General features: G+C 36.0%; 1 protein-coding gene across 5 annotated transcripts; it reads right to left on the bottom strand.

Moving 5' to 3' along the window:
• Nucleotides 1–11,548, bottom strand: LOC132049471 (probable 3-deoxy-D-manno-octulosonic acid transferase, mitochondrial). 5 transcript variants are annotated; one of them, XM_059440287.1, is made up of 14 exons: nucleotides 11,184–11,548; nucleotides 10,520–10,613; nucleotides 9,386–9,428; nucleotides 8,876–8,998; nucleotides 8,525–8,644; nucleotides 8,356–8,434; nucleotides 7,993–8,109; nucleotides 6,994–7,091; nucleotides 5,937–6,027; nucleotides 4,237–4,356; nucleotides 3,983–4,053; nucleotides 2,542–3,003; nucleotides 1,506–1,617; nucleotides 1–1,137 (listed from the first exon to the last, which is right to left on the bottom strand). In XM_059440287.1, the coding sequence occupies exons 1-12, from the start codon at nucleotides 11,380–11,382 to the stop codon at nucleotides 2,815–2,817; spliced, it is 1,344 nt and encodes a 447-aa protein (XP_059296270.1). In that variant the 5' UTR covers nucleotides 11,383–11,548; the 3' UTR covers nucleotides 1–1,137; nucleotides 1,506–1,617; nucleotides 2,542–2,814. The 5 variants fall into 5 exon arrangements, with proteins under 5 accessions (XP_059296270.1, XP_059296269.1, XP_059296272.1 ...); XM_059440286.1 differs by having other exon boundaries at nucleotides 1–1,124; XM_059440289.1 differs by having other exon boundaries at nucleotides 2,829–3,003; nucleotides 11,184–11,546.
• Between the last annotated feature and the right edge of the window lie 3,774 nt (nucleotides 11,549–15,322).

Below are 15,322 nucleotides of genomic sequence, written 5' to 3'. Positions count from 1 at the left end.
TGTAGTTAGACAAGCAATAGCATAATCACGAATCACCACTTTCACAGGCTTATGTAGTAACGAATCTCAATAATGTGAAAATAAGGATCAGAACAAAGATATTGCAACTTACAAAAAGCACACTAACATGAAACTCTTTTGCCACCGAGGAAGCACCAAAAATCAACATCCATGAAAAAATGCTACTCTTCCACGAATAATATTTGTAACACTACTTCTCAGCATTCCTAGTGAAAGTGTACTATCATTGCACAGAATTCCGGTAGTCATTGTTCACGCCCAGTCATAGTGCGTGAGAACTGTAAGAAATTGTTAGCTGAACAAACTTCTGGACGTTTTGTCTATTAAGGTCGCTTCTACCTGTTACCAAAACCACCATCAACTAAAGCTCCAAGGGGTGGGTGCAAAGAGCAAGCAAAACTAAAGCTCCAAGGGGTGTACTACTCAAAGCAAGCTTTGCAACTGTGATCTATGAACTATGGGGCGAAAGAAACTCTGAGTGTTCAATAACAGAAGGACAAAGCCAAACTGGTGCATAGCATACAGACCACACTATGTACTAGAGTGAGGGAGAATAGGAGGCACTTTGAATTTGTTAGGGAGTTATAGTGTTTACTTGGTTCTTAGATTTTTGTGTCTTCTTTGGTATGTAGGATGCTGATTAGATGAGCAGATTGGTAGTTTGCTCTGGATATGTAACGAAGTGCTTGGTAATTAATAAAGTTTGACAGTTAAAAAAAAAAAAAAAAACCCACCATCAACATTCTAGGCAGTGATTCCCAGAATAGAGTTCTGATGAAAGTTGCTTATATGAAACCCAATAAAAGCTGAAACAATTTCAGGTCAGCAGCATTGTGAAGCTAAGAAAGGAGAAAGCTGCACCTGGCAGAAACATGCTTGTTAAGGAACAAACCATAGGCGGTGGTGGAGAAGCCATATAAGGTGTAGATAATTTTAATCAGCAAATTAGCCCAGAGATGCAAGAGATTTGTAAGTACTGGTCATAGCAGCCATGAACTTCTCGTTCAAATCCACAGAAGTGCAAATGTACGTCATTCAGATTATCATGTTCTTCATTTCAAGCTTTGAGCAATCTCACAGGGGAAGAGTTTCTGCTGCTCCTCCTACATGCATTAACTGTAAGGCGACAACATCAATCAAACAACATTTCATTGGACTGTATCACTGAATTATGAAGAAGTCAATTAGATCCTTTTCTCACTTGATTATGGCATTTAATAGTAATAATATACTATAAAGAACATTAGAATTACTGATGATCCCTAAACCAGGAATACTTCATTTTTGGAAGATCTTTGTGTCGCTTGTCAGAAATAGGTTTGACTTCCAAACCAAACAAAGTTGTTCTCTGTTGAGTTGATGCAACAAAAAAAAAAAAAATCTTAATCAAACGGTGTAACAAAGGTGTCACCTAACACTACCAAAGTAACAACTAGTAATGTAATAAATGCATCTGTAAACCAATGTTTAAATCTTTAACTTACCTGATACTTGTGATACACTTCCTTTCGAGGCCTCCCCTGAAAAACCCTTGTCCTCTTAAGACTGCTCTTTGCTCATAAAGCATCTTGGGAGGCAAATCTCACTAAGGACAATCTGAGAAAGCAAAAAAAATATATTTAACTGCCGCGAACTTTCAAAAGAAGCTGAGGGAAATTCAAATCGCCCTTTAATTTACTGCCATGCAAATGTGTAATGCCTCAGATCCTTGGTGCCTGCACACGTGCCAAACTCTGAACTCTTACATGCTAATGTGTGTGGAAAGTGAGGCATTGGTCATGAACGTGTTTGCACACGCTTCACAATACTAGGAGCCCGTTTGGCTTAGCTTATAAAAAATAAACAGCTTATAAGCTGTTTTCAGCTTTTTTGAGTGTTTGGCTGGCCAGCTTATAAGCCATTTTGTGCTTAAAATAAGCCCAAAAAAATAAGTTGGCCTGTTTGGCTTAGCTTAAAAATTTTTAAGCCCATCCAAACAGGCTCTAGACCATGTTGGAAGCTTGCACCAAAAGGAGGACAATGCATTAGGGTAGGAAGCATTGAAGTGGGACAACCATGGGAATTGATGTTTGGTTGAGTGCCCATGGGAATTGATGTTTGGTTGAGTGCCCAGAAAAGGTTACATCTGATATAAAATATCCTTTTGTAGTAAGATCACAACATTTGCAGCTTTTTCGAGATGAAAGTATCGCAAGAAAACGCACTTCATGGACTTGGGATGAAGTTTGTCTTTTATAGGGGTTAGTCTTGAACAAACGCGTACAGCTAAACAAGAAATGGAATAAGGACACTTGTGCTGCAAAACAGGAGATGACGTACGATCGATTAAATAAAAAGAAGATAAAAGAAATGCATTACAGTAGCTCCTGCAGAAATCTCAGGCGAACAAGCTTACAGCTGAGGAGTTAAAAGAGGACGACCAGATATCTAATGAGGTATTGCATGACCTAGTCTAGCAATCAATGAGCTGAGGGCATTTTTCATCAGTCATCACATTAATGAAAATTAACAGGAGAGAACCTGATATACAGGTGACAACCCGATATCTAATGAGGTATTCTATGACTGAGTCTAGCATCCATTGAGCCGAGACATTTCTCATCACATTAATGAAAATTAACAAAAGAGAAACTGGTATTCAGGAAAAGGAGGAAACATTATTTATGTTCTTTACATGAGATTTTCTTCCCTGTTCAAGATACCATGATTTTGATATAGGAACTGTGAAGACTGACGGACTTTTTTTAACATGACATAGTCCAATCATGGATAGGATGAGCCGAAGAAAGGGGTTCACAGCATCAAACCTTGGTTTGCCAGTGCAATCCGAAAAACGTGGAAGTCTAGAAGGCTCCAAACGTTTTCAGTGATCCCACAAGACAGAGCATGATAAGCTTGTTTAGCAGCTTCTTGACGTGCTTCCAAAAGTTTTAAATCACTAAGAAGGTTGCTGAGAGCTTTGACAAGAATGTGTCCAGAAACCTGCCAGGGCAAAGGTGTCTGATAAGATCTCTAAGAGGGAGATAAAAAATCATATACAAAGTAAATGACAGTAAACACTTCAATATGCTGATGCCTTTGTGATAACGGTACTTTCAGCCCTTCAGACTTGTAAGTGCATATGCTTCTAAAGCTAAATTATAATCTGAAATGTTAGTCTCCTGCTGTAGGTTCATCAGTACCAATTTATATGAACACTGTAGTTGGGATTCTCTTTCTAGTAAGATTGTACTGTTGAAAATTAAAAGGTACAGTACCCATTTGCATATCTCACACACTTCATATGGATACTTCACTTTTACTGTACTTCTATAAAAAGCATTCAGAATTTCTGCAGAAGATGACAACCTGGTTCTTGAAGCTTTTGTCAGTCACAGGCTATTGACCTTTTTTTTTTCATGAAGTAAGAAGTTTCAGTAAAGGCACCCAGAAGAAGCAAATTCGTACAAAAGAAAGTTAGCTCCAGTACATTGGATGCGCATTTAGGAGAAAGACAGGGACCTAACGAAATCCAAAATTTGCAGTCAAAGCCTACTGACTTAGAGGTTGTTGATTATAAGAAGTCTTGACTAGCTTTATTTTCTTATTTCATTTTCTGCCATTCAATAAGAGCTATTGAACAAGATACTTTCATTCTCAAATTCATAAATGTTAAGCGTTATGTTGCTGTTCCACCTTCTCATTTTTTTGACTACGTTGAGTCTTCCTTTTTCTACAAAACAGGTTAGTTAACTGCATTTCTCAAATTTAGGTTTTGTGTATGCAACATGCTAGGAATACTCTCAAAATTGACCTTGAAATTTGACTACATAAACAAAAGAGTTTTTGAACTACCCCTTCCTAAAATATTCATGCCATCCTTCCCTTCCAATAAAAAGCATCTAAAACACATTATGAACACATTCCTGAATGCCCAGTGCACGTCAGCTGAGTGTGTATAGATCAAAGTAAGTATCCAGACCTGTAATACTGACAAAGGATTCAACCGTTGCATCTCTGTTGCCATATGAGAGAAATGCCCAATATAAGGACCTGATAATTGAACCAATAGGGAAACTGATATAAATATACGTTGTGCACCAGATGAGAATCAAACTTGAAATTTTACTACAACTTAACCAGGCACTCCAAAGAAACAAAGGAAAGAAGCCTTGATCCCAGACTAGCTACAGATTGTATTCAAGTTCTATTTAAAAAGATGGGAACCGAATTGACCAGTCAAAATTGCACAGCCTGCTGCAGCGGCTTCTGAAATATTATGACCAGCTGAACCTGGTAGAAATGAACCTCCAATCACAGCTATTGGTGTTACTCTGTAAAACTGTTGTAATTCTCCTGCAGAGCATATATAAGAATATCAATGACTTTGTTAATACATCTCTGCAACAGCAAGGGGCAGCCGTTTAAAATTACTGCACCTAATCTTCTACTCCCTCCGTCCATTTTTACTTGTCCATGATATGATCCTAATTGTAATTCATTGTATTCTTTCCCAATTTGATTGTATTAGCTGGCAATTAGTTAATCAAGTAAGCAGTTAGTTAGTTAGTTGGGGGATTAGTTAGAAATAAACGCACGTGACAGGCACATGCTTCCGGAAGTTAGTTGACAGCTGTGCTAACAGCTTTTCCCGCCTAAACTCAGTGGCTTATAATCTGATGCCAACTGCAATTGTAATTCATTCTATGTCATATGAATCAATATATCTTCTCCCTTTCTATATCTCCATCTCTCTCATAGCTCTCGAAGCTTATTGAATCTTTGTTCAAGAGTAATTCCTACATTTACTCTTTAGGAGCATTCTATCAAGAGTAATTCCTACATTTACTCTTTAGGAGCATTCTATCACTAACCCCAATTTACTTGTTAAATTTCTGAGCTGTATCAGTCCACTGTACTAAAAATAGATGTCCACTTTTACTTGTCCAGTTTGGAAAACCAAGAGATAATTTACCATTTTGTATCCATTTTACCCTTATTATTAAGTACTATTCCTTTCCGAACATTTAGATAACTTGTAATAATTAGGGGTGATATAGTAAATTACCATTCTATTTATTTCTTCTCAAGGGGTGCGCCTAGTCAAACATGGACAAGTAAACATGGACGGAGGGAGTAGCTTCTATAGGCGAATATCTAAAATTTACATATAAGGAAATTATTATATGATGTGGATTGTGGCTCGACAAATAAGTTTCAGCTCTTATTAAGGTGTAGATTCTTTGGGGTTAGATTTTCAACCTGCTTCTCATGTGCAAGCTGGATCTTCTCAATAGGTGAAGCACAAGTAAAATTAGAGAGATAAAACTGAAATTTTGTAGCTATTTTTACCTTGTTGAAGTACGTGGGTCCATGTAATGTAAACATTTCAACGGGTCCATGTAATGTAATTCTTAGTTCTAAAATTTACATATAAGAAAATTATTATATGATGTGGATTGTGGCGAGTTTCAGCTCTTATGAAGGTGTAGATTCTTTGGGGTTAGATTTTCAACCTGCTTCTCATGTGCAGATCTTCTCACTAAAATTGAGAGATAAAACTGCATTTTACCTGTTGAAGTACGTGGGTCCATGTAATGTAAACATTTCAACGAGAGCGAGGAGATCACTAATTGGATGCACTGCACCCTAGTCATACTAGGAAGCACTTTGATCCACAACTAGAACAAAGCTTATTAGCAACAAGCTCTAAACTCTTTCTGCTTTTCTCTTTAGTTATTCTTAGTTTGTTAGAGTTCACAGAAAATGCGTGATGGAAGCCATTTGACTATTTCACCTACGGGATTCGGGAAAACAAATTACCTCACTAACCTTTTTTAAAGGGAATGGGATGGTAAAGCTAAGACAAACAGATCTAAACAGAAAATCTGAGTCAGCTAACTTGAGGAATTATCATAAAGCCAAAAGAGGTTAACCTAATGTGTCAACCACATATATGTTTGTCCCTGGCATGAGCTTATCATGACGTGATCGTAATGCTACCCTTACTCCATTTTTCTCCAATTCCTGCATAAGTTGAGGAAGACATAACATAAATCCAGCCTTGATAGAGGAAGTAATATACAAGCTCTGTGTAATGAGATAAAGGCCTCTTTGACATCACTCCAAAGATTAGGACATTTTTAATGACAAGAAAGTGGTGAAATGTAAGATTCATTATGAATGTAAACAGGTTGCAACTCCTGCCTTTGGTAGCGTTTAAATTTATGTCGGTACTTTAATGGGCTTCACTGCACTTTGAGGGGACCTAGTCTTTTGGGTTCTGTGGAGACATTTTTGAGATTAAATGTGGACTGCAAATTGCCTGATCTTGATGGAATTTCTTCTACTATCTATATGACCAACAACTATCCTTCCGTTCTCAGTTCCAATGAGAGAACACAGAAGTTTCAATTTAATTATTCACTAAAAATGGAAAAAGCTACAGCAATCTGACAAGCCTTTCCTTAGCCATCCATCTCAAAGAGAACAAACATCAACTTTCCTAGTCTAATTCGAACCTGTTGGGTGATGGACTTCCTTATTAGCAAGTTGGGATGGCTAAGAAGGATTTATCCTCCCTATCCAAGTCTTGGTCTATCATGATCCCTCTAAATCTTTTGGTTTAAGGTCAAAACGCATGCTTTTCTCAATTTAACTAACAGAATATGGGTGTTTTCAAGTCTTTCTATGTTCACTTGACAAATTTCTTGCTCTTGAACTATAATGCGGTATCAGGAACCCATCCAACTCTTTCCTCCACAGCCCACTGGGTGGACATGAGAATGAGGATGAGTACGAGCTTAAAGAACAGATCAAGATCATTCAAGAGTTCACTAGGCAGTTAGAAAAGGCACTTGAGTGTGATCATGGTTAATATAACTTAATGACACGGTCAAGTTAAATTTCAAGAGAGAAATTAGGGCAATTTGAGAAGGACAGAGATGGATTATGAATAGTAAATAAATTCTAATAGGCTGGAACGAATCATACCAAAGCAATTTGTTCTCCATGTTGAGGATGCCGAGGCACAATGATGGTAATGATATCCGGATGTATTTGCTTTAGTGCATTGTGTACTCCCAACATGACTGCATATCAATGTTGTCACAAATTCAATCAGCAGCACAAAGCAACTTCTAGTCATATTCATAAGTCATTAGACCATGAGGTACACTCTATTCACAGCTTTTCTGCTATATCCCAAGCAGAAGGTTACTTGCGTCATATGGGAAACCCCTCTTCCTTTTCCTTTTCCCTTCCTCTTTCCACTTAGACAAACACTGATTACCATAACTCACACCATCATTCCATGCATCTCTTTAGAGAAAAATAGAGAAGGAGAAAAAAGTTCCTTTTTTAAAAGAAGTTAAAACGGAAACGTATGCTCATGTTAAATTGAAAAGAAACAAAGTGCAGATGTCCTTAAACTTTGTTAACTGAAGTGGGAAATCAAGGTCAAGCTGCACTACTTAATTTTTTTTTTTTTTTAACTTGAATAGTGATTGTATGACAAACAGACTTGGCACAGAATCAATCGACTTGGTAGGTATCTACACCCATACATACATCTGAGAGGGGACAGGCACTGCTTCCCTATATCAAAACAAATGATCTACGAGTTGTCATTTTTTTCCAATCACTAATACTTCGGAAGTTTTCTCTTCACTCAGTCCTACACTCTTCAACCAAAAAGAAGTCATAATGATGAGTTTGAGTTGAGGGTCCAGTCTCCTCTTAACCTCTCTTTAACAACTTAGAGAAATTGGAAGGGAATTAAAAAGAAACACATATACAGAATACAGTTTCTTCACCCACGTGCCTGCATGAACCCAAGCTCAGACTACTGCGGTATAAAACAATAGAAAAAACTCAAAAAGGGGGCTTTATGACCCTCTCATCTAGTACCCTTGCCTCGGGATTCTTTTCATTTCTTCATCTCCACGGAAAGTCATTAATACATGGCGAGACATTATATAGCACGTAAATTACCTTTTTCTTCACCCTTATGAATAGAAGATGCCATCCAAACTTTTCTGTTCGTAAGTTGTATCTGCAACTCTTTCAGAGCTCTCTGATCCCCTTCATCTGTGTCAATGCTCCCTACAGCTAAAAGGCAAAAGAACAAGAAAGTGAGAACTAGGGTACAATTAATGCCTGCTCTTTGGTAAGCAGTGGTAGATGTAACAAATATTTCTGAACCTGAAAACAAAGAAGTCATCTGTGCATTTCTAAGGCAATAACAAGAAACAAAGAAGCACTCTAAACTACAGGAATATATAGATGAATTTATTAAGAGTGCTAGTATTTCTATTGTATCATGTAAGCTAATAAGTCTTTTTAGTTTGGCCATACCATACTTTAGGTCACCACAAAAATTTATGATGAAGGGTGGACACTGCAGCAGTTGAAAGCGAATTGCCTGGGTAGTGCTCTGCATAGAAATAACAGCAGAAGCTTAAAGGTAAGATGATGTCTTTAAAATAATTCCAAACACTTGAATGAAAATATATGAGATACATACCAGTGGAAGAATCAGCAAGAATTTAGAGAGCATTAATGATGTCAGAGGAATAATAAATGGCTGAGACCAACTGTCATAAGATTTTGCAGATATTCGAGCATTAAGCAATGCAAGTGCAATCTGAATAGCATATTGGATGAGTGTAAGTACAACAAACATAATACACTAACATACAAGTGAATACAATGAGAATTAAAAGAAAAGGAACAAGATAGATGTTAAACCATGGAACAGGGTGTCTGGACTCTGGACAATAACAAAGGTTAAATGAAATAGTGTTTTCTAAAAATTAAATAAAATTAACATTAAATCCTTAAGAGAGAAATAGATAATGATAAGATGCATACTTACCCTATTTTTTGCAGCGCCTATAATCAGGTTTGGCCAGAGCTCACTTTCCATCAACATGATCGCACTAGGTTTCCAATAACGAAGGAAAGTGTCAATGGCGGCAGGAGTGTCAACTGGAGAAAACTGGTAAATTTGTAACAAAAGACATGTTAGAGACGCTCCCTCTCTATCTTCTAACTTTGGTAAGAAAGCCACGTATAGAAAGTAATTGCTACTAGTAATTTTGGATCAAAAAAGTAATTCAGTTTTATACGTGGAAATAGGCAGGTCAGAAAGAAGAAACATTTGAGCTCAAAATTCTGAAAAAAACAGGAAGGCAGAAACAAAGCTAACAACATGGAAGAAGAGCCTAGGGTGTGATTTTCTGTTTTTAGATTTCGCTTGTAAAAGTCAAAATTGGAATAGCATGCTTAAAAGGGAAGTTGGTGTCCTGTCAGATAACTCAACTTATTGATATCTATCAAGCAAAATGTAAGTTGTGCATCAGTCTTACGGAAATGGAACAAGTACCTGATAAATGACATTTTTTGGAAGCTGGTGCTTTATTACCTCGCTGTAAGAAAACAATAATTTAGGTACTAAATATTGAACTGGCTTTTCACTAGAACATGAAAAGAGAAGTGAAAATAACGCCCACATGCACATAATCAAAAAAAAATAACGCCCACATGAATCTGGCAGAAGTTGTTAAATGACCAAATTGGAAAACCCATATCAGTAAACAAGTTAAAGTAAACAGCATACTGGAAAGCACATTATTTTGTATTTGCATTAACTGATCTAAGACATATCTTCTGTTGCTCATCATTAAGTAGTTGATTCTGTTCACATTGTTTTGATCCAATAAGTTAGATATGCCTTCTATTTCTGTTGAGCACTAAAAGGAATCTTGAACATAACTTGTCTTCTGATACTAAAAGGAATCTTGAACAACATAAAGGCACTCTCAAAGAAGTCTTTCTTTTCTTCTGAAAAAATGCATGCTTCAAAATACTGACCTTTTTCCTTGTCGCCCCATGGCTTAGTCAAGTGATAAAGGTTGAGCGACTTGTGACTTAGGTCATAGATTCGAGTCCTGCGCCATGCAAACTACAACCTGGTATTTAAGTTTAGAAGGGTAGAAGGAGGGCCCATCATCTCCAAGTTTCGAACATTATAGTTGGTCCTAAGGGTAGGCCTCAGAGGGATTTCTCGATCATTAAAAAAAAAAAAAAAAAAAAAAAAAAAAACTATTTTTAAAAATGCTAAAAACAGATAACCATGATAAAAGTAAAAGACTTTATCTGCAGATAACCAGGTTTTCCTTCCTAAAGCCAGTGAAAAAGACAAGCAATCACTCAACAAGTAAGACACTAAACTACATTTTTACATCAAGGATGTCTTGTTTATTTTCCCCCCATAATCACAGGACAACCACTTTCTATGGATTTCCCACAATACCTTCCATTTTATGCAAAAGAAAACTAAACTATAATTGCAAAATGTTAATTTGTGAAACTATAATTGGAAAATGTTAATTTGTGTGGCCATTATCGCATCACAAAATTTGTTATCACCAAACACTTAACGAAATAATGGAGGATCAAAATAAAATAAAATAAAATAAGATAGTATTATATACTTTGATTTCAAATCGAGACTCACAATGCCGATGTGGTGGTTGTCGTCATCAAAACAGTTACATCAGGCCTCCTTTCTACACAGCATTTGATCACGGGAATCGCGGACAGTCCTTCACCTAATTCCACATTTCAGCAAACAAATTAAAAAAAAAAAAAAACAATAACAATTTCAAATTAGGACGAAAAAGGAAACAAATAATACTATAGATCAACAAATTGAGCAAATTAGTTGGAAATATGAAGAAGAAAAAAAAGACCAAAAATTGCAGGATACAGAATTGTATAAATTACAATTATCATATACATACATTAACTAGAGTAAGAATTAGAGTTTGTTCGGATGGTTGTTACCTATTGATTATTGTATTGTATTGTTACTTTAAATACGATGTTTATTTTTAATTATATTATGAAACATACTAACAACCATTAAAGTACATGTATTATATAGATTAATTGTTTTATAATATAGGAACAAAGTTGAATCCTGAAGGATAGTGACCAAGGGAGACACCGTGAATATAATACATATGAGAGAGACAAAATATAGAATCTATCTAACAACTATCCAATCAAGCTATAATACAACACAATACATTATGAAACAGATATGATAGTAAAACCATCCAGAGTACATGAATTGAAATGTTAAAGTAAAAAAGTTGAAAGGGAGAAGGAGAGTGGACCAAGGGAGACAGCGTGGAACCAGAAGAGAGTGCCACGTGGCCGAGACTGAGAAGGAATTCCGAGACGCTCGCGCCAGCGAAGAGGATGTTCCAGGCCTCGGAATTTGCGCCACCGTAGATGAAGATGAATCAACGGCGATAAGCCATAAGTTAAGGCTCTGTAAATCTTGTAAATCACTTCACCTCTTTCCCTAGACATTTTCCCAATTCTTTTTCTTCGTTGCTAGATCAGTGTTGATACTTTTAATTAAACTGTGTGAATAATTTTTTGAGGGAGAGGGAAAAGAGAAAATACAAAATGGAAGGGGAAAATGGCTACTACTACTATTTTTGTGGGCTGGGTTTAGGTGGGAAATGCACATATAGCTAATTTGAGGACCAATATTTAAGATATAGTCAAATTTTATAAATGGTTTAAGTTTAGCCACTTTAAACTCACGATATTTTAAACAGAACAGGTTTCAAAGCAGTGATAAACTGGTCGTTTGGTTGGAAACAAGTTATCCGGATAACTTATCCTGAGATTAGTTATTTCATCCTCTGATAGGAATAAAATAGCACTATAATTTTGGGATTAGTTCACTATAATTCCGGAATAATTAATTCCGGAAGTAGTTATACCACTATTTTATTCCAACCAAACATGAAATAAATTCATCTCAAATATAATCCCGAAATTATTTATCCTTATCCTTATCATTATCCCTATACCAAACGAGCCCGACCTGTAACTTTTGTCAATTAGCTCACCTCTCCCCCTCCCCATTTTCCCTATTATTATTCTTCGTGCTTAGAGTGAGTTGTGTTATACAGTTATATTGTTAAACCGCGCATAATATTGTGATATGTTAGATTCGTTAGAAAAAATGAGAAATGAAGAGGGAAAAAAAGAAAATACAAAATGGAACTATGGAAGGGGAAAAGGACTATTTTTGTGGATCGGGTTTAGGTGGTAAGTACACATATAGCCTATATGAGGACTGATATTTAAAATATAGTCAAAGTTTATAAATTTTACAAGCTTAGACACTTTAAACTCGCTACTTTAAAGAGATATATTATGTCTAGAGTTGTCAAAATGGGCTGGTCTTGCTCATCCGGACATAGCCCACATACCGGCTTCGAAATTTGACGGCCCAAGCTGGGCCCATCAATTTAATGGGCTTTAAAACAACAAGCCCAACTGTAACGATCCGTTTAATCGTTATGCTTGTTTTGACTATTTTACCCCTTCGACCCCGTTCCCGAGATTATCGAGCGAGTTTTAGTAAGATTTGAGAAAATTAGAACCTTTAAGTGAAAGCTTTTGACTAATAGTTGATTTTCGAGTAAACGGATCTTTTTCAAAATTCTGTCGATTCCGTGAGGTCCGGAGGGTCGATTATGACTTGGTGGGGTGATTGGTTCGGTTCCCGAGGCACTCGGGAGCGTTTTGGGTTCTTTGTTGGAAACTTATCTTTGGGGTTTTGGGGGTTGACCGAGTCAAAATGACCTCTGTTGGGAATTCCGAGGCCTCGGCTGAGTTCGTAGCGCGTTTTTACTTATGTCTGCATGTTTGGTTTGTATTCGGGGTTCTCGGATGGATGTCGGGATTTTGGGTTGCGCTTGGTGAAAACTAGAACTTTCTGGTATCTGATGTCCCGCCCCGGTGGGAATGGGTTCGCTTCTGAGGGTCCGCCCACGCGGGACTTGGCCCGCAGACGCGAGAGGTGATGTGTTTAAGCGGTTCCGCAGAGGCGGAGCCCTCTTCGCCTAAGCGAGTCCGCATCAGCGGACAAGGTGTCCGCGAATGCGGAAATTGCTGAAACAAAAACTTCCTTTTATTCCCAATTTCGAATCATTTCTCCCCGTTCACTAAATTCCTAACCTAGAGGGTATTGTGGGCAATTCTGAAGAGTTTGTGGGAGAAATCACCTTGGGGTAAGTTCCTTTGATTTATCTCGTGTTTTTATTATGGTTCAAGTTTAGATTCAATGATTAGTTTCATGAATGAACTAGGGGTGGGCGTTCGGTTCTTCGGTTCGGTTTTATCAAACTTCGATTCGGCTATTTCGGTTTCGGTTTTTTGAAGGTGGACACCGAACACCGAACCCAACTAGTTCAATTCGGTTCGGTTCTTTCAGTTTTGATTTTTTGAAGTTCGGTTTCGGTTTTTTCAATTCGGTTTTTTTGATATGATATTAGAAGCGATTCCATTTACACTAATTCATATACTCAAAAGCAATAAAACATAAAACTGATAAATTGAGATCAAAATCAAACAAACAGGGTACACAAGAACAGAAAACCATAACCATGATATAGGATTACTAGGTGTTATATACATACAGTAAGAATAATTAAGAAAACACATAAAGGACATGCATTAATCCTAAAGACACATCCTAGTCACCTTCCTTTGTTAAGGATATTTGATTTTCTCAACTGAAGTGGAAAATTAAGGATACAAAAGCAAAAGAGGACTTGTTACAATTGGATTTTTTGATGCTTAAACTTAATGGGCTTGGACTATTTTAATTTTTTTGGGTAATGTATTAAATTTCGATTTAAACCGAAACACCGAAGAACCGAACTCTAAAAACCAAACACCGAAGTTTTTTGAAAACGTAAACCATAAAGTGTTCGAGTTTGTTGAAATATTCCGATAGACCTCGGCTCGAAAAAAAATTTATTAACTAATATTATACCACCGAGCAGCGAGCTTAGCGAAATTTTTTATTAATAATGAAAATAACGAAATCAATTACAAAATGAATAACTACGCTTTGCAAGAGTAAAAAACTATAATCAACCTAAGAGTATCTCAACTCTAAGTTGATTTCACAGAATATAGTCCTACCAAGTAATGGCAAAATGACTAAAACTACTAAATTTTTTTTTGTTCGAGTAGCCTTTATATCAATACAAATCCTAATTTCTCCAAGCTCTCACCAAATGTGAGAGAATATACTTGTTACGAAGAGAATAAACTACGGTGGGCGTTCGGTTCTTCGGTTCGATTTTATCAAACTTCGGTTTGGCTATTTCGGTTTTTTGAAGGTCGATTTTTTTCGAAGGTGGACATTGGGAAAATGGGTTTATGAACCCTAGGTTATTGATTATAAACCAAACTAAAAGTTCTAATATACGGTTCGGTGGCTCGATTTTTTGATTTTCGAAAATGACTCATTTATGCTCATTAATAGTTTGGCCCTAGAATGAACTATTGGGAAAATGGGTTTATGAACCCTAGGTTATTGATTATAAACCTCTTTTAAATTTATTGTCATTTTTCAAGAAATTATTTTTGCACATGTACAAATATACCATCGAACTTATATATTTTAAAATTAATTTTAGCATTTAATTTTTTAAACACAAATAAGATTTAGCACATGGTTTAAGAAGCCATGGTTTTTGAAACCTCATGGTTTATGTCAAGCCCATAGTTTTGGCACATGGGTTTGGATAAAAAGTGGTTTACCTTTGCACATATATTTAAGGAGGACTTCCCCTTTCATTTTTCTCACCACTTCACACTACCTCACACAAATATATTTTTCTTCTCTCTACACTCTCCATATTTTCTTTCATAAAAGACCTAAGACTAGCATCTTCCTCCTCTCTTTTATTTTTTTTAAATTTTTTTTCTCTTCTTTTTTATACATTGTCTTTACGCTTTTATATACCTTGTCTTTACATTCATTATATGCATAGCCTTTATATTTTTATATACATCACATACATTGTCTTTTATATTTATTCATGCATTGTCTTTATATTTATTCATGCATTTGTCTTTATATTTGTTCATGCATTTTGTTTATATTCATTCATACATTGTCTCTACATTTTCTTCATACATTTTCTCTACTTTTTCTTTATATTTTCATACATTTTTTTACTCCCCTCTAAATATTTTTCATACACTTGCAAACATTTTCTTTTACCTTTTTATCAATATCATCACATTACATGCTCATTTTTATTTTATTATTTTTTACACATTTTGTTCCTTATATTTTTTTCTACATTGTCTATACATTATTTTTACATTTACATATATTTTCATTTTTTTTTATTCTTATATTTTTACATATATCATATACATATACATTCTTACACCGTGTATACTGTACCAATTCTAGGGTCAAAACAAG

This window comes from Lycium ferocissimum, chromosome 3 (assembly GCF_029784015.1).
Source record: "Lycium ferocissimum isolate CSIRO_LF1 chromosome 3, AGI_CSIRO_Lferr_CH_V1, whole genome shotgun sequence".
Classification (NCBI taxonomy): domain Eukaryota; kingdom Viridiplantae; phylum Streptophyta; class Magnoliopsida; order Solanales; family Solanaceae; genus Lycium; species Lycium ferocissimum.
Note: the sequence above shows the minus strand (reverse complement) of the source record. Positions and strands in the feature narration are given on the sequence as shown.